Raw genomic sequence first — 21,178 nt, 5'->3', positions numbered from 1 at the left:
CAATAGGTGCTAAAACCCTGAAAGTCCCTTGTCTGGGCTTACCAGACTACATATTGATATTGATTTGATCTTGGGTGACACCCAATTTCCCATCCAATAAACATACAGACATCCATTGGTCACTTGGTCTTTGCATATAGGACTGTTGCCCCCAGACATGCTTTGTGCTGTATTCACCAATGTTGGGGTGAAAATCCCCATTCAACAGAGGTACTGTAGAAAGGTGGGAGGCAGATTGGGATCTGTTTTCAGTCATGAAACTCTTATGCTTTTGGTGCAATGGGTTTTAGGGCTTACTTTCCTAGAACCTGATGCACCAGTTGGTGGACCCAAGTTCTGAGTTTGGAAAGAGTCAATGACTATAGGAAGTTCTTGAGTTGTACGTTTCTTGGTGACATTCATGGTCTGAGGAAACATCTCGAGATTTTTTTTTTCTCTATTATGACAGACAGTGATGTACGTGGTTTTACATTGTTGATCATCAGGATGGCAAGACAGAGGTTCATGCATATAAATTCTGATTCAGGAAAGTACTGAAGCCCATGCTTCTTAAACCACATGCCTAAGTCCCAGTGACTCGGAACATAAACATATGTGTAAATGTCTTGCTGAATAGTGGCTTTAGAGCATGCAGTCATACATACAGTACACCATTGTTACTGTCCACTGTTAAAACTTAAACAGCTCTTTTGGGTAAAGACATTATTGAATATTGATTATTATATGACCAATATCTTACTGTTTTTCTGATGGGCAGATTTTGAAATTTCACACATTCAGTGAACTTTGACCTTATTCTGATTCCAGATGTCCTTTGGGCTCTTGGTCTACAATAAACTCTCATTTGTTTGAATGCTCCATAGCTCCCAATATGATGATGCTCATGATCCTGAGGAGCTAAATAAAGGGATTTGCTAAATCTTTAGTTGCACATCTAAAATAGCTTCCTGCTTCAGACGGCTGGCTAGCCCAACACTTGTGTGTGTTTTTTGTACTAGTTTTCAAGCATGAAAGGAGAGAAGGAGCGCAACCTATATAGCAATATATTTTGGGGGTTAAGGATGTACAATTCAGGTGGCTTTTATCAGTATTTTTAGTACTCTCCAATGTGAGAGACGGTTGCTGATTTTGGTAACTATGTGAAATCGGTTCTTTTGGACATAGGCAACTGCTAGGTCCAGTAGCATTATAGCAGTTCTGCACCTATGACTGTCCACAATGGTTCAACCCAGGAATGAGCTAACTCAATAAGCAACCACTAAATATCCACTTGAACAGAAGCATTCCATCTAAATTTGACTGTTCTTAGTGTTTGCCCTGCCAGGACCTTTTCTTCCAGACCCTACTTCTCAGCAAGACACTCCAACCTCTCTTATATCTTGGTTTCAGTTAAGATATACCTGCCAATTGTACCCTTCCCCAATATTCTTTTACCTACTCCCTAGAATGATATAAAATGGCACACACTGAATGGATTAAAAACTGGTTGATAGGTATCAAAATGTAACTGTAAATAGGGAATTGTCACTGAGTAGGTCTATTTCCAGTGGGGTCCCACAGGGATCAGTTCTTGGCCCTATGCTATTTAACATTTTTATCTATGACCTGGAAGAAAACAAAATCATCCCTGATGAAGTTTGAAGATGGGGGAGTGGTAAATAATCAAGAGGATAGGTCACTGATTCAGAGTGATCTGGATCAATTGATAAACTGGGTGCTAGCAAACAACATGCATTTTAATATGGCTAAATGTAAATGTCTATATCTAGGAACAAAGAATGTAGGCCATACTTAATATCCTGGGAAAGCAGTGACTCTGAAAAAGATTTGGGGGTCATGGTGGATAATCATCTGAACAGTGTGCTCCCAGTGTGATATCGTGGACAAAAGAGCTAATGCGATCTTCAGATGCATAAACAGGGGAATCTTGAGTAGAAGTAGAGAGGTTATCTTTCCATCCTATTTGGCACTGATGCAACTGCTGCTGGAATACTGCATCCAGTTCTGATGTCAACCATTCAAGAAGGATGTTGATAAATTGGAGAGTGTTCAGAGAAGAGTCACAAGGACGAATAAAGGATTAGAAAACATGCTTAATAGCGGTAGCCCCAAGGAGCTCCATTTATTTAGCTTAACAAAGAGAAGGTTAAAAGGTGACTTGATTACAGTCGATAAGTACCTACATGGGGAGCAAATATTTGATAATGGGCTCTTCAATCTGGCAGAGAAAGGTGTAACACGATCCAACAGCTGGAAGTTGAAGCTAGGCAAATTCAAACTGGAAATAAAGTGTAAATTTTTAATAGTGAGAATAATTAACCATTGGAACAATAATTTATCTAGTGTTGTGGTGGATTCTCTATCTCTGACAATTTTTAAATGAAGACTGAATATTTTTCTAAAAGATATGATCTAGGAATTATTTTGAGACATTCTATGGCCTGTGTTATATAGGAGGTCAAACTAGATGATCATAATGGCCCCTTATGACCTATGAATCTATGAATTTACTACCTCACTTATCACTTAGTTACTAACTTCCCCTTTCCAGCCATTCCTCACCTGACCTCTAACCCTAATTAAATAAAAACGTAAACCTGTGCCAATTTTTCACCACATTTACTTGCTTGTATTTTATAGACCATCTACTTTGTGTCTTTTAAGCTTCAAGGCTGAGATTGTCTTTTTTGTGTTTGTATAACACCCAGCACAATAGGACCCCAATCCCAACTGGGGCCTTTGGTCACTACCTTAATATAAGTTTACTACTACTACTACTACTACTAATACTAACAACAATAATGAAGAAAGATTGTTTGTATAATGGAGTGGGAAAATATTCACACAGTTCAAATTCTCTAGTCTTCTAATACATTCTGATTTTCTTTTTGTCTGCCCCATCCCTCAAGCAGTTCAGTAACCATTCCTGCCAGATTCCAACTTCACAGAAAAGTCTCACTCCCGATGCCATAATCAGGAGAGATACTACTCTGCATTTCGGATATACATATATATAAATCAAAGGCATATAGATTTGCAGCCAGGTGTAGTCCATTAGGCATTTGAATGGAACCTCAGTTCACATCTGGTTTTTGCTCTGAATACTCTGTGGCTACGCTACATGGCTCCAGGGCATAAAGTGGGAACAAATCCCACCCACCTTTAACTAAGTTGAAACAGCTGTTATGAACACCTGCCACACTTTATTCTCCTTTAACAACAACCTGGGCAGATAGTGCAAAAATCAGCTGACTTTTCATTCAGCTGTATAAAATAGGACTGTGCCAAACTGGTGTAACTTTTATCAGGAGCAATGTTAGCATAGTCTCCTGACTTCCCTGATATGTCTCTGGGAGAAGGCCCATACTCAACTGGAATAGTTCAACAGCATGGTTAACTCAGAGATACAATACTTCATGGTACAGACTGCCACACATTCTTCTCTCACATAGTTGACTTCCTGTGAGACCTTTTCAGGCATCTAATCTAGCTTTTCCAAGTAGAGTCCTTGTTGCTGTTTCAGGTAGCAATGGAAAAATCCAGGACTGACTGCCCACAGTAGTGAGTAATTTATGAGAAATAAGATGGGTTTCAGAGAAAGTCAGTCAGGTGATTCACTTCTCAAACTGCACACATGATGGAATGGGGAGGGAGAGTTGAGATCAGCAGGGTAAGACCTGGTCATTTTCAACACATGTGGCACAGACATGCCATCAACCATTTTCATATAAGATTGAATTGGAGTGGAAGTAGCTTTGACCAGTTATGCAGCAATGGTACCAAGAGACAGCAGACTGCTAGTACATGATGGACAGTGGTTTAGACACCAAGGACAGAACACCAGTAGATTGATGTGAAGCCTGCAAAAGGGCTGCAATTCTCCCAGATGATTTAGCACTATTCTGCAACGCCCCTGTATGCTTATTAAGAGAAAAGTGTGGTAGCTAACTCAATAAGGACTGCCTGCCTGCCTAGCATTTTGTTATTCTCAGCTGTACAGAGTTAAATAAATGGATGTTCTGTTTCTCCCAGCAATGGCTATAATAAATACTTTAAGAGGGAGGGGATATAGGGAAAGGTATGTTTGGGTCCAGTACATTGGAAAAATAATATACTAAAGAATTTGTTCCAATGTCTTGTAATTCTTCAGCAATCACTGAAACTTACAATGATCTGCTGCGTAGATTGAGTTTTGATTTACATACCCATTTTTTACTGAAAGTTTGAATTAGAATTATTTTTAAGAAAATGTCTATAGATGGCTCATTTGAGAGAATTGTTTCCGAGTCTTAATTTTCTCTGGATAATACTGGACCTGAACAATTCGCTTTGTACACAAAGAGTGTTTTACAAGATACACACCAAATTCAAGGAGGAAGGAGAGCAACTTTGCAAAGTAAAATAAAGAGTCATATTTTTGAAAAAAATTCAAGATAAAAGCACAACTAAGGATATAAGAGAAACCTTCGGCTGAAAACACCAAAACAACAAAGCTTGTTTTCAAATACAACTGCTGTACTAGATATAGAAAACTAAAGTTTGATCATTTTTTTTATTTAACTATACACACTGTCTAGCACAAATGGCCCCAACCCCTGATTTGGGGCCTTTAGGCACTACCAGAATACAATACTAAATAATAAGTACACCTCTACCTCGATATAACGCTGTCCTTGGGAGCCAAAAAATCTTACCACATTATAGGTGAAACCGCATTATATCGAACTGGCTTTGATCCACTGGAGTGCGCAGCCCCGCCCCCCTCTTCCCCCCCGGAGCACTGCTTTACCGTGTTATATCCGAATTAGTGTTATATCGGGTCGCGTTATATCGGGGTAGAGGTGTACAAATAATTTAGGGAAATAAAGTTCTATATTATCAAACAAGAACCATTAAGAAAAGCATGGTGCAGAGTATTTCATTTTACTATATTCAAGACTGAAATTTTTAAACTTGAATGTCTTAAGTTTATTGACCCATGCCTGAAAATTCTGGCCTAAATATATTTCTTAAAAATAACCATAATGATGTTATGTGGGAAACAGACCAAAAAAGGGAGAAGAGAGAAATAAAGATCTTTAAAATAGTCTTTTGGCTCTTTATTTCCTGTAATCAATCAGTTTTCAGACCTGTGAATAATTAAAATTGAGTAGTTCTTGTAATTCAAGGATAACACTGATTAATTAGAACAGAAAGTGAAAAATACTAATCAATCCTAAAGACAGTTTTTCTTTTCTCACCCTCTTGACAATGTACCTTCTATACTGTTCATTTTCTTTAAAAAAACATTCATATTCTTGTCCATTCACACAAACCTCTCTCAGTGAGCATTGTTTTGGGAGGAGTGGGTGGCAGGCAGGGGGCACAGGATGTTGAGAGAACAGATAGGATGTCAGGTGAAGATGGAATGCTGTGCCCTCTCTAACCAGCTGAAGACTCTGCATGATTGTTTTCTTACAAATAATACCTGTGGGTGTTGAAACTGTTCAGGGAATCTATCAAACACACTCTTTCACTTTGCTGTTGTAACTATTAAATTTATTCTCATTTCAAAAGAGTCATAGGCAATAATAGCTGTAGGTGGTTGAGTAATTTAAAGAAAATGTGTCAAACCTACTTTCACTGCCTTTAACAGTAGAATTCTGTAATTACTTTCAAAGTTATAAAATGCAATCATTTCTTTACGATATAATGAAAAAGTTCTAAATTGTTTTTTTTTATTTTAAAGATTTTAAATAAGTGCAAGTGAAATGACTAACCTGCAGAGCAGACTGAAGACTTGTGAAGAATTTAGTTTAGCTCACAGTAAAGGAACTATGTTAATGCTACATATATTCAGTGCATGGGCTACACATTGTAAAAACAGTCCCATCAACATGCATAGGAGGAAATCACACATGTAATTCTCTCCATGCATGATTTTAATATATGCCTACAACTAATCCCAGTGCAGTCATATTAATGCAAAACAATATAGATTTGCAAGAAAGCAAGGATGACACAATTGAATAAAAAAAACCCAGAGACCCTCTTCTCCTTCACCAAAAGAGTAATTTAATTATTTCTCTCAAGCTTAAGTATATTACCATGTTGACAACTTTCACAATGTTATTGTGAGTCTTGTGATATTTAGTATGTTTCCTTAAAGCCCTAGCTCCTGGAATCATGTGTCCACATGAGAATTTTAGCTGCCATTTAAAAAGAAAATAAGTTTCTATCCTTCGTGATTGTGGAGAAAAGCTTGAAAACATGAATCCAAAAGGCTCAAAGCCCAGAAAGCAAATAAAAAGAACCAAAAATATATTGTTTGGGGGGAAATCATTATTTTGGGGGTTTAACTCATAAGTTCTGAATACTTGGAGTGGGAATACTGTGTACTGTATTCACAGGTTGGTATATGATATATGTATTGTGTACATTCTATTTCAAGTTACTATAACCCATCTAGAAGTAACTATTTCTGATTATTTGTTCATCACATCATTGCCATGGATATGGGAGAGAGAATGACACAAGAAAGATTTAGCAAGACCGGCAACCCCTCACCCCCCAAATTGTTAAACATAAATATGTCAGCTAATGCCTCCAGACAGGTAGCCTTGCAAGCTAAAGTCCTGGATCCTGCAATCAGATCCATGCACCTGCACCTGTGCAGAGACACACTGATTTCAAACAGGTGCAGGGGTCTGCCTGCTCCAATCCAACTGCAGGACTGGAAACTAAATGGGAAGTGGCATATCCTTTCCTCCTATAACTGTTACCAAATAATCCTACCTTCCAATTTGGATTTATTTGACTGAGGAGGAGGAACCCCAGTATATTCTAATTATGAATTAAAATTTTCAAGAAGTCACCAGTGATGTATACCAAAATGACAGTGGCCCTATCTTGTGCTGAGAGATTGGGCCCTCCTGCAATCAAAACTCCATCAGTTTTTAATGGCTGATTTATTTCTAATCTGCAGAAGACAATAATTGCCATCTCCCATCTGCACTGGATTTAAGAGGTCACAACCCCTTCCTTCCCTATTGATAGCCCAAATTTTGAATAATTTATCTAAATCTCTAGCATGAACTACATGTCCGGGCAAGTAGGCATAAATGTTGCCATCATGTGTGGATACCAGGATGGAAAAAACAAAGCAATAGTATTATCTAGTGTTCTTGGCAAAAAGCAATTCAGAAATGACTAGGACTATGTGCACCTAGCTCCTTACCCACATTTTCACATAGACACTTGAGCCCACTTATCAACCATTACCCATCTAAAAAAGAATTAACAATGAAAAAAAATTAGGACATACTTTCAGCATGGTGGTTGGGAACTATTGTAGGGCAGGAGGAGCAACAGGCATGACCACTACAGCCTTCTTAGCCATGATAGGGCTCTGAGGGTCAATATAAGAGCTGGTTTTAAATCCCACACCTATCCAATGGTATTGCTACAGTCCCCTCCTGAACTCCACAGGGTATATGGACTGTAATAAGGGAAGAGTGACAAAATGGTCCAATAGAAGATATTACCTCACCCACCTGGTCCCTCTAATATCCTGGGCCAGACACAGCTACAACACCACTGCATGTAATAAGGGAAATCGCTTAATTAGACCTCCTTCTATTATACATGCTCTGCCTGAAATTAGCCTATTCAATATAAAGAAATTCTCACAACCCAAATTCTCAGTAATCTCAGTCACTTGGGTGTTGTGTTTTTTTGCTTTGTCTCTGAACTCAGTGAAATCATTTTTTAGACTTCTAAACTTCATAAAATCATCTAAATCCATGTTTAACCTTCACTGGGCACAAACATTGATCACAGGGCTTTAAAAAATACATTTATGAAAAACATATGGTTTCCTAAAATATCCATGGAGAATGAAACCCTTTTCAGATCTAAATTTGGCTTTAATTATCCTAAACATAATAGAAAATAGTCTCTCATTTTCCATAATATGTTGCATCAATTAAGAGTCAACAGTCATTTTAAGAAAGAGAAAAATCTAGTAAAGTATATTAAAAATAATTTTTCCACAAAATAACTCCACAGAGACAATGTTCTGAAAATGTACAAGTTATGAAAAATCAAAATAAGCTATTTATGTTTTCATAATAGGTAAATTAAAAGATAATCCTTGGCCCAGATCTGAAACATCACATTATGAATTTATTGTTATTACAAAGCATTGGTTTTTCCTCCTTACAGGAGTCAAATCAAATAATTGTAGTGTTATAAATATTTTAAAGTCGCTTGTAATAGTAAAAGCTACTTTAAATGTATATTGTTTTAAGTCTATTAAAATACTATTTGAGAAAAATATTTCACATTTATTATAAATTATTTAAAGGAAAAAAGGCAGTAGTATCTTATATTCCCCTGACCTAACCATATGCGCACACACATACCACTAACTGATGGAAAATAAACAGAGCTTTCAATATCAATGCTTATTTTATCTTTGAGGCTTTTCCTTTTGGAATAATTACCTATGCACAAACTCTAGATGGCAACATTGCACTTACTGTACTTCTAAGACAAAATGTCACAGCCAGTCCCTACATATCCTCTTTATCAACATTTTATGTGCCACAGATCTATAGCCTCTTATTATAAGTGTAATGAAGCAGAAGTTATTGAAGCATTTTATTGATTGCTCAGATCACAAGTTTACTGTCATACTGAATTGGCACCTTACTTGCTGAAGCAAACTGCTGACACCTTTTTAAAAAAGTGACAACTACATCTATTTCATGACCAGAAATCCATTTTCATCTCTATCAAGACAAGAATGCAATTTTCACTTCATTTAACTGATGTTAGGCCTGCTCAAGGCATGACACTTAGAAGAAGACACAAGTTTAAGGTTCTTAAAATACTTCTAGTAACTAGAATGCAGCTTGGTTGTGGGAAAAAATTTCAATCATCACTCAAATCTATAAACAACTCAACATTCGAAGAATCACTTATCAAAACTATCAAGATACTAATTTTCTTTTTCAATTTCAAAATTACTGAAATGCTATTCTTATATTCGTTTAATAAGAAACTATGCTGAAATATTACAGCTATAGTATGAACTATTGCTGTTCAACAAAAAAAGTTTACTTTTAACAGAGGAGTGTTATGTGAATGGCCCCTATGTAGGCCAAATGGACGGGAGACCTATTTTTTTTTATGTATGACATACACATAATGAAATAAAAATACTTAACACCACTGCAATGATATGAGTCAGTACTATATACAATTAAGCAAGAAGGGTGTACAGCAAAGACAGAACATTTTTGTTTAAGAAAATCATTTTTACATTATTTAAATACAGTTTTTGATCTTTAATTTATGTTAAGATTATTATTTTTAAAATGCCACAAAAATCTACTACTATTGTACTGGATTTGGTGACCTTTTGAATGGAAATCAACTGTAAATCATTTCAGTGGAACAGTTACTATTCTTTCTGAGTTACTGTAATGCCAACCTTAGGCCAGGATGCATTTATTTTTTTTTAAATAACATTAAAGTGCAGCGTATATTTTAAAGTGTAAACTTTTGACAAAATTGTGTGGTTATGTGTGCATAAAATTACATGCAAAATATGTGGATTACACAAAAAATAGTAAACAAAAATAGTATATTAATGCATCAATTTCCTCCAACAAAAAATCCCAGGAAAAAGATTTCCCCATAACAGCTGGTTTATGTGACATTTATAATGGAAAAGTCCTGGTCCTGTGGACCCATTATGAAATAATTAAAGCTACTGCAACAGAAATCTTAGGATACAAAGGCACACTGAAGTCAGTGAAAACTTGTCTAGTAGTCATACTATGTATGTCTATTACTGAATATAATCAAGGAGGGTTATAAAAGGTACCTAGAATGCATGCACAATAGGCAATTTCAGGCTCCAATATCTAAGTAAGTAGTTTCAAATTAAATGTTTTTTTAAAAAAATTAAAATGTAGTGTTAGTTCTCTTCTTATAGTTGCAATATTTTTGTTTAAATTTAGTACTATTTTAAAGCTCTATACAACAAAGTGGTTGAAACCACAAGAATTATGGGGGCTGTTAGCGCAGCTCAGAATCAAAAATTGTAAAACTGATTAGATAAAATATAAAAAATTACTAATGGACTAATAATTTATATACCAGCAGTGATGTATTGTAGAAAGGTTCACAGACTCTTAACCACAGCAGCATTTGTCAATATTATCATATTTAAAACGGTGGGTGGTAAGATCGTTCTATTCTTTTAGTCTCTCTTGTTTTTTCTTCAGTATTTTGCATACAAGAAGTCATTACTTTAAATACAACATAATTTGCATTGGTTTACATAACTAATTTCTATCACTGTAATTTCTGAGAGAATGAGTTTAGGAATACACAGCATAAATACCCCCTCCCCCCCGCTTCCCCACACCTACATAAAAAAACCACTTCAGCACAGTTTTGTTAACATTTTTTTAAGCATAGGATAGAAATCTACAGCACTGTAGGTGAGTTTCTGAATAAAGTATTATAGCAGTATTTTTCTAGAATCTCACAGAGTAAAGTTATAAAACATGCTCATCAATACTTTTGGGGCTTTTTAGGTCAACTAGTGATTTTCAAATGGAGTGTCAGGAATCTCATATTTTGGCATCACTTCAGCTTATTTTTCAGTTTCTCTGTCATAATATATTTTGTGTTTGTTTACTGACAGAGCAATAGATGATTTATTGTGTGATTGTCAATGAAGAAAATGTTTAAAAATCATTAATATCATTTTAAAAGGTATTTCAGTCTTCTGTTTTGGCCTCTGTTTAGCTGTGCTAGGCCTGTGAATGACAGCTTCCCTGCTTGAAGCATACAGAAAGCACAGCCTTCCTCATTCACTGACAGTACTATGGCCTTTTCACACGTTCCCTCCACAGCAGTGTTTGTCCCCAAACACTGGAACCCAGCACAATGGCATTCCTGCTTCAACACCCCCACCAACAGTACAACTACATATCAAGAATGCTAATGAGATGGTACAGCCCCCATGGTTGAAAGTGTTATCTACATTTCATACTAACATGTTTATATTATTCCTACTGTTACTAATGAATTTAAGCTCTTGCATAGCTCTGAGCAATTTCATTTTGGAGATGTCTCTGTTTTAAGAACATATATGTTTTAAATACAAGCTACAGTAGCCATGCATGATATTTGAAAACATATACAGACACACACATAAAGACACACAAATATATATTACATATATAATACACAAATGTTAAATGCTAGGTCTATTTAAGTATCTCAGGATTTTTGACAACCTGGGAGAGCATTTTTAAAGTCACATATTATAGTTACAACTCCATCATGTGAAAATTAATTACAAAATAATTCTGTCTGTAGTGCTGGATAGTTTTTGTATTTATTTTTTATCCAGAAAATTGTATATTTTGCAGTCATGTCCTCTGAGGTTGATAAAATTTCAAGATTTTACTGGCGTCCACAGGACATTACAACTTAATACAATTACAATACTCGGGACTCTACACAAAGGAAAAACATAAATGACAAGCTATTGTGATGTACCGATGTGTTATTTTCTTTTCTCTTGAGTTCAAAGAGACGTTTGAACCCTTCTCCAGCCACAAGTATCCTCTTAGTTTTACCTGATTACATTATAGTAAATAAGCAAGGTTAAGATACATAACTAATAAAGCTAGGAAATGGAGTCGAATATCCCCTCTGTTTTAACTGCTTTACTCTACCCTACCTCATTCTTAAGGAATGGCATTCAAAGTCTATCAACTCTCCTCTAAAGGTGAAACAGTGGGTACAGCAGAATGATAAGAGTTCCTCCTTTTGACCTATGGACTGAGACATCTAATGCCATACTATAGGGCAGGAGGCAACAAGCTGATAATAGGCAGTCCACTGTGCAGCCTTTTCGGTCAACCAATGTGTACTATTTTTAATTCAGTAGGTGTATAACAATACACTTTGAAATTAAAATTAAAAACTACTTAAATTTTAGTGAAAGTAGCTCAGAATTATATTGCTTTTGAGCTAGTAATACTTCCAGGAGCTATTTAATCTCATTATTTCAACAAAGCATGTTGTCCCAGCAGAGTATTACCAGATCAAAGGGGTTTCTCCATATTTTTTCTTCATTTGTTCTTTATTTATTTAAATAAAAGATAGTGTAAAACACAAATATAATACAAATCTCAAAATAACAGATAAGTAGAAAATTCAGTTAAGATTGTCAAGCAATGTCTAGATATACAGTGATTTGAAAACTGAACATGTTTCACATCATAGAGTTATACTGCTAGTCTGCCTAGACACAACAGGATGAATGAGTGAGGGCTGTGCCCCCTGCATCCTGTTTTTAGAAGAGTTGATAGTTTTCAAATGTCATTCCTCGACAATGAGGTAGGGTGGAGTACAGCAGGTAAAATTCAGGGGATACGTGACTCAATTTCCTAGGTTTATATTACTATGTATTTTAACCTTGCTTATTTATATTATAATCTACATATTTTTTAATGTTTAACTTATTTATAAATTATGGACAACATATATAAACGCAGCCACAAACAAACTGATATTTCAAAATAATATGCTGTATTCTCTAATACTCACAGTACTCTGCATATGATTTCAATTATGTTCAATGCTAATAACATTCCACCTTGAAAATGATTGGTAAAATTAAAAGGAAAAACATAAAAATGCATTTCTGCTCTCTTTTTTATTTTTGTCTATGCTGTTATAATACCAGATACCACAAACGATTTACTTTTGAAGTGTTACATTAACTCAATGTTTCTTAACATTATTGTAATATTTTCAAAATACTTAACTTTCTTGTTTTACTTTTAATGCTTAAAACACTATTTTAAAATGCCTATAAAAATAATCTTCTGCTATTACAGAATTTTTGTGAACTAACAACTGGCATATTTATACTCCTAACTGTAACCTTATATTACATGAATCTTAAAAACAAAAAAAATATCTCCCAGGCATCTGATAATATGAACACACGTTGTTCTTTCTGAATCCAGGTGAATTTGTCTTCAAAGGTGGTTTCAAACTTTAATAAAAGTGTTCTTTTTCTGCTATTAAACTCTTTCCAAACTCATACTTTTGGGCAACACCAAAGAAATGGTTAATCTAAGTTAAATTACTGGAAATTCATTATATTTTCTTTATAGGAGCACAAAAAGCAACTGACAAAAGCCTTTCACATCGTTTTTATTATAGACCACTTTGTAATTCAGTTCCCCCCAAAAATGTTGCCCATTTGTGAGGGGTTAATTTATTTTACAAGTTAATGTATCTGTTAAATATTTTAATGAGTCATACTTGATAGATTTTTATGTATATTTTCTAAAAAGATTCAGTAATTATTTTCTTATCAGTTAGGACACATACTGTACTATAATATTTTGCATTTCTGTACCATTCATGAGAGCCAGTATTCAATAGAAAATTTAAACATGATCACTGTATTTTTTTTTACTACGCTGCTAAAATGAATCATGCATCTTTTGAAACAAGCTGATTTTAGCCTTTCTGCCTGTTTCTATTTTCTTGATTTCTTGTTGTTGACCACCATTAGCTCAAGATAGGAACAGTCTCTTCCAAAGTCAATGCTCATTTCTCTTTATGGATCTGACAGCAGGAGGTGCTGTATAAACAGTGAGACTGACACCCCATTTCCACCTCCCCTCCCCCTTCCCACACAGACTGATAGCATAATCTGGCTGATGCATTCATTCTTAACTCTGGGGCCTCGTATCACTTTTGAATCTGGGTTTCCTAGATGGCTGTTTAATGTAAAACTATTACTTTTCCTGGCAAATCTGCATACCTGCTATTTTCATAAATCATTCAACTAACTTAAAAAATTTGATTACTTTCATATTTATAAATCAAAAGATGTCAGACCTAGTTATTCTTAACAAGCCTAGAAATTCCATTTTTATTCAAATTAATTAAAATACAATACCTTCAGACTAAAAAGTCATAAATATATCTGCATATCACTACACAATTATATAAATATGCAGATAAAGCAAACATGCACTAACTAGGTCTCATAGTCTGAAACTCAAATAACAAATCAATTAATACATTCTATAATCTAATCTCTGTAATTTATGCAAATAAAAATGTATTTCTGATATATTTATTTAATTGTGCATGAATTGTCAATAAAAGCCTATTGACTATCCTAAAGATAGCAAGTTCATTTTATTTTTGAGAATGTAACTCCAGTTATGTTTAGCTATTTTTTACTCAAAAATATTTCAACTATGGCCTTTATTTTGATTAGCCCTGTGTGAAGAAATATGAGACCATTTTTAATATTCAATGTGCAGAACAAGCTATTAATTTTCCTATGCAAAACGACTGCCTTTATAGGATTTCCACATAAGGAATGTCTCAGCTATGCACAGTGTGCAGCAAGAAAAGATGAGACATATGACATCCCACACCGAAAGACAGATACAATTAGCTCCATTATTGTTGGCTTTGAGATTATAGGAGAAGCATTTCCCTAACGGGTACTGGAGCTCATGCAATACTTGTCACACTTCTTTATGACACAGTGCCAATCATTGCCTTTACACAACTAGTACATTTTAAAATGATGAAAAAAAAAAGAAGCACACTTTTAAAGAGTGGGAGAAACTCACCTGTTTGCAATAGTTTTTTGCAGACTTTAATCGTTGGTGTAAGGCCAAAAGAACTCCATGGATATACATCTTTGCTCCTGAGGGGCTGAAACCTTCTCCCTTAGAGACCCAAACAGGTCCACGCAAAGGTGTGATGGAATTTTGCAGGCATTTGTCAAGCAGAGGAACTATACAAGAAAAAAAGGGAAAATACATTCTTTTGACCCAACTGAAAATACACAGCCTGAAATGCAGCCCCAACATCAGAACTAACTCTTAACATCTATTATTTATATCTGACCTGGGTTAAGTCTTGGAAAAGCAACTCCTGCATTACTAGTGGCCACCATGAAGGATGTATTTATATTGAGACACCCCCCATGTAAGACTCACAAGCTTTGTGAGCACACCTGAATAGTTCTGAAGTGTGCCTAACTAGCTGTACAGAGTGTCATGGTGTGCACTGATTGCCTTATCTTCTCATTTATCACAGATGAGTTGGAACCAACCTTGCTGAAATCTACTTGCATTGTCCTGATAAAATTGCAAGATCCATGTTGTTTCTGTATATAGTTTCCTGTTGAGGAGCTTATATATACCTAACATATTATACTTCAGGTTATTCATAAAATATAATCAACACTCTCATAAGCAATTTTACAATAACCTTTTCATTGCCACTGCTTAAGCAACCAACTTTAAACAAAAACAAAAAACTGCTCAGTGTGGCTGTTTAAAAAATGAGGGGGGAAATCAAATGAAAAGATATATATAAATGGATTCATGGCAATAGGCGCTACAAGATTTTTCTTGCTATTTTTGGAATGCAAAACCATTCTAAAAGGTTTAATGCATTCTATTTTCAGGGACCTTATGCCAATATATGTGACAAACAAGGCAAGCACATTTTGGCTGCAGGCTTTATTTAGACGTGTGCATTTGACAGATATTTTGGATTTTACTGAATTGTGTAAATGACAGAGACCTTTCTTATATATATAGTAAAATAACATGGTATTTGACTATTTAGGGATATAAAATATAAAAGACATTTCTGCTCTTTCTAGGTTTAGGAAGAAAATTGACAAATAAATAAATACAAATATAAAGCACACTTGTGAACACATGCAAATAAAAGGAAACACTTAGTTTTAGCTCTAGTCAGTCTGTGGTCATTTCAAGACTACATATTGGGCATATATATGTAACATATTTATACATCTGTAGTAACCTCACAGGCAGATGAATACTAAGGAAGGGCTGCATGCATAGTCAACAAAGACAATGAGTGCATATCACTGGATACTTCATATATATTATGCAGACCAGGAGGCTAGTATGACATTCTGGAAATTGACTCACAATTAGACTCAACAGCTGTTCAACTCAACTGCAAAACCATGCAGAACCTCTTTGGTGATAATTTTTGGCTGAACTGAGCCTTTAGTAAAGAAACTATCAGAAGACAGTTCCCATGTAGTTGGTCACTTTAAAGTAAATGTAGGGGACACAACACACAGACTTAATTTAACATTAGATGTAGAGGATAATAATTAGATGAGCATACGGTAGATTAGATATTTACTTTTGCTAAAATAAATGTATTTTTAAGTGTACTCAGCACATCGTGTGGGCAAAAACAGAAAGCCATAGAATTGTTGTTTGTTTGTTTGTTTTACAGAGGATATTACTGAGGGATAGCTCAGTGGTTTGAGCATTGGCCTGTTAAACCCAGGGTTGTGAGTTCAATCCTTGAGGTGACCACTTAGGGATCTAGGGCAAAAACAGTACTTGGTCCTGCTAGTGAAGGCAGGGGGCTGGACTTGCTGACCTTCCAAGGTCCCTTCCAGTTCTAGGAGATAGGATATCTCCATTTATTTATTTAAAAGAAAACATATATTTTTATGATACTCTTAGACTGCCAAACAAGCCACATGGCCGAGACAAAGTCATATGACTTAAAACAGTTTCACAGTATTGTCTTAACATCCTGTCACTAATCTTAGGCATCCTCTATTCGTGCAATTCTCAATTCTCCAACACTGCAAGCCTCAAAATACTGTTTGACTGCTTCTTCAACAAATATCTCTGGACCTACTACTTCTGTGCCTCATTCTATGCACATAATGCCCCGAGCTGGTCTGCAAAGCCACTACAATCTCCTTAATGAAACCTCTCCTGAAATTCCAATTCTTCTATCATGTCTACAAGAAACTATGGCCCCCATTCAGCAAGGTAGATTAGCACACGCATAAATTAAAATGCATGAGTAGTTTCATTTAAATCAGTGGAACTACTCATGGGCTTAAAGTTAAGCACATACTTAAGCACCTTGCTTAATCAGGCCCTATAACATCAGGCTTGTCGAGTAATTTAGAAAATGTAATATTTAAATGTAAAGTTATTAATTTAAAAAATAATACACATATCATTGTGTGTGTGTAAACTGGCATCAATGACAAAGACAAGAGAATGGGAGGCAATATTATAAGATAAATGAGGCAAAGTAGAGACGGGAAAAAAATCTGCAGGACCATAAAGGCATTAAAAAGAGCATCCTGACTCTATTGGAATCAATAGCAATATTCACTTTCACCTAAACGGGGCAAGATTTCACCCAAGAGAGTTGAACTTGATGCAGTGGGCCTATGTCCACAATCCTTGCATTTAAAACTAGTGATCATCTTAAAGGATAATACTGTAATAAATATACACACACATACTAGACTTATGGTGGCTGGCAGATACTTACCTAAGCCGAGATACTGACAGAAGTTGGCCCTCCTCACCCTTGACGTTCAAAAAAGGAGATGATGATTTTATATATAAACATATTTGCTTTATCAGGATGTGGTCATTCACTACTTCACCACATTGTTTGTTGTTCCCATTTCCCCTGTACTCCATCTCTCTCTCTCTGTTTTGTCTTTATTGTGTTTTTAGAATGTAAGCGCTTTGAGGCAGGGCTTGTCTTATTTTGTGTTTGTATAGTTCTTAGCACATTCTGAGTGGCACCACAAGCAATAATAATAAATAAAATAATAATAATAAGATTTTATGTCAGGCATTTCATCAAAGGGTAACTAATAAAAGCAACATATTTGGGTCCAAATGCAGAACAGCATTCTTACTTAGGACAGTGCCTAAGCACATGCTTAAAGTGAAACAAGTACATTATGTGCTTTCCTGAATCCAGACCTTATGGATTAATGTATTTAAAACATTTTAAATTATTCTGTATATGGTATAAAATGTAGGGTATATTTCCTTGACATTTAGCTGCCAGACACCTCGGAGGTAATACAAATAATTTAAATAAATATGTAAAGGCAATGTGAAAATTCAATAAAACTAAAAATAAAAAATTAGCTGTTCCCAAGGAATCAAGAATTTCCCAGAATTTCTGAAAAAACAGGGTCATATGACCCTGTTTGATAAAAAGAGATACAGCCTGTGACAGGCTGGCTGGCTAGCCGGCCGTTAAAGAGTAGTTGGCTTATCCTCGCCTATGACAGATCCGTCACCGCACCAGCTAATCCTGATTCGCTGGGACCCAGGTGGCTCAATTCAGTTATCAGACTCAATAGGGGAAGAGTTGGGTGATTTCCATAAAGGGCTGGGAGAACTCAGTTGGGGAGGGAAGCTACAGAAGGGAGGCTGTCTCATGTGATTGGTCCGGAAGGGAAAGGGCAGCATGAGAGGAGGTGGCTCATGTGATACTCCAGGAAAAGGCCAAGCCCCCCCCCCCAAAAAATGGCTTGGAGATAGACTGGGAATAAGACTAGGGGAAGGACACCAGGGAAGAAGCCCTGAGGATCAGCAGCTCTAGCAGGAGCCAAGTCTGCAGGGAGAAAGTTTGGAGGGTGAGCACTCTATGAGTGAATGGGGCAGAAGGGTAGCCCAGGAGGAGTGGAAAATTATTTTATGTTGTTTGCATTAGAGACTGACACTTTACAGGGCCTCCCTGAGAGAAAGTAGGAGTGTTGTTGACTATTGTTGGAAATAAGAAGGAAACAGAGGTACAGCCACAGCTGCAGTGTGGCATAATAGACCACAGGGAGGAGGTGCTACTACATGGCCCAAAAGAGTACTTGAAATACCAGCATGTTTACAGTAAATTGCATTTTTGAAAAGTAATAAAATATCTGCAGATTGAAATTTTTAGTTTATAAAACAAGTGTTTTCCTGTTGCTGTGGAATTTATCACAGATTTGTTGTAAAATCTAAGCTTTCGTTTATAAACAACATTAAGGATTAAATCTTGGGCCCACTGAAATTCTGAAATTGACTTCAAAGAACCAGAATTTCACCCAATGCTTTCAGCCCTGTGGTTACAAAGAAAAAAATTCCAAATCTGAACTGAATGTAAACTGATGCCATGTTGTTTTTCTGAGTCTGAAAACAGACAACTGTAAGAGGAGTGTGTGAAATGCCTCATGTACTGCAACTAGAAGTTAATGCTGAAGGCTAATTACAACATTAAAAATATTATTAACTATTTCACTGCTGATAACTTTAACAGAAATATAGCACTAATGTGCTTATGCATCACTATTGAAGGTAGTAGTAGATGCTGAGGGGACAGTAGTAAGGTAGCTGGTAGCTATCAAGAATTGCTGGAATGAGGAAGCCCCTAGTACCAAAGTAATACCTGCCTCTTGGATACCAAATTCCGAAAACACCTTCTACATCTTCCTGAAAACAAAAAGCCTCCACTGTCCTTTTCCGATGTGTCAAGAATGTCAGCTTCCCCCTGAACAACTACTACAATGAAATATTGTATCATCAATGTAAACAGGGCTGGCTCTACTGTTTTTGCCACCCCAAGCAGCGCGCCGAATTGCCGCCTTGGAGGGCGGGGGCAGTCCGTGTGCCGGTAGAGCGGCATGCGCGTTTCCGCAGCGGCAGCTTCTGTCTTCAGCCGGAAGACAGAAGCTGCCAAATTGCCGCCGCGGGCAGCTGAACATAGAAGCTGCCGCCCCCGCGTGCGTGCCGCCCTAACGGCACACGGATTGCCCCCGCCATCCGCGGCGGCAATTCGGTGCGCTGTTTGGGGCGGCAAAAACACACGGACTGCCGCCCCTTGCAGATTGCCGCCCCAAGCACCTGCTTGGAATGCTGGTGCCTGGAGCCGGCCCTGAATGTAAAATCTGTAGTGCAATAGAATTGGAAAATTAGGGGCAGAATAAAACAAAATGGGCTAGATCATCAGCACGTAAACTATCAAAGCTCTATTAACTTCAAGGGAGCTACAGCAATTTACTCAAGTTGAGGATCTGGCCCAATAATTTCATATCAAAATAAAAAACACAGTAAATACTGTACTAATTGTATTACTCATTTTCATAAACATCTGTTCTGACCAGATACTCCTTGCCAAGATTCTGTTGGCAAAAGAGACAAGCTTTTGAGCTACACAAAGCTCTTCTTCAGGTCTGTGTACCTCGAAAGCTTGTCTCTTTCACCAACAGAAGTTGATGCAGTAAAAGATATTACCTCATCCACCTTGTCTCTCTAAAATCCTGGGACGAACATGGCTATAACAACACTACGAACGGGCCAAGATCGACTTTTTAACTATTTTCTCTCCAATTTTCAGCCTTATACAAGCTTGTATTTTTCCATGTTTTAAAAGTTATAACTTTATTTATTTCTCTACTGAAATAAAAGAAAATATTCCAGAGCAGGGGTGGGCAAACTAGGCCTGTAGGTCACATCTGGCCCATCAGACCATTTCATCTGGCCCTCAGCTCCTGCCGGGGAGCGGGGTCGGGGGTTTGCTCTGCTCTGGCGCTCCAGCCGGGGAGCGGGGTTGAGGGCTTGCCCTGCTCCACGTGGCTCCCTGGAAGCAGCCGGCATGATCCCCCTCCGGTTAGACCCCCCCTCCGGCTCGTACATAGTACGCGGGGGCGCGGCCAGGCAGCTCTGGGTGCCACCCTGTCTGCAGGCGCCGCACCCACACCTCCCACTGGCCGCAGTACCTCGCCAGTGGGAGCTGCAGGGGTGGCATCTGCGGACAAAGCAGAGCGCAGAGCTGCCTGGCTGCGCCTTGGAGCCGGAGGGGAGATATGCTTCCGGGAGCTGCTTGGAGTAAGTACCGCCCGGAGCCTGCACCCCTGACCCCTCCCATGCCCCAATCCCCTGCCACAGCCCTGATCCCCAGGGCCGGCTCTAGGTTTTTTGCTGCCTCAAGCAAAAAAATTTTGGCTGCCCCCCCCCCCGCGCTTTTTTTTGGCTTTTACACGTTTGCACTTTGCAGTTTTGTTTTGACTGTTTAAAATTTAAAAAAAAATGAAAACAGAGAATTTGTAGTTAGTGAAATAAGACAATTTCCTACTAGTGTAATTTTAACATTTAATTTTAACAAAAACACAATTACAAACAATTTGAGTTCAACTATACATTGTAATGAAAAACGTTAGTGTCTTCCAGTTTCTCATAAATTAAAAGAATTTATATGAACTGAATTTTTCTGGTTTTTATACTTGTGTAGTCGTTTAATTTTAACAAAAACACAA

At 36.9% G+C, this 21,178-nt stretch overlaps 1 protein-coding gene across 1 annotated transcript in view; it reads right to left on the bottom strand.

Annotated features, from left to right (window-relative positions):
* DCDC1 (doublecortin domain containing 1) overlaps nucleotides 1-21,178 on the bottom strand; it is a 392,627-nt gene that overhangs the window by 303,552 nt on the left and 67,897 nt on the right. The window contains exon 7 of the mRNA XM_029911543.1: nucleotides 14,682-14,848. Coding sequence (XP_029767403.1) covers nucleotides 14,682-14,848 — 167 coding nt within the window. The remainder of the gene's footprint in view (nucleotides 1-14,681; nucleotides 14,849-21,178) is intronic.

The sequence above is a fragment of the Terrapene carolina genome, unplaced genomic scaffold (assembly GCF_002925995.2).
Source record: "Terrapene carolina triunguis isolate 2854851 unplaced genomic scaffold, T_m_triunguis-2.0 Scaffold96, whole genome shotgun sequence".
Lineage (NCBI taxonomy): Eukaryota > Metazoa > Chordata > Testudines > Emydidae > Terrapene > Terrapene triunguis.
This window is presented reverse-complemented; position numbering and strand designations above follow the sequence as displayed.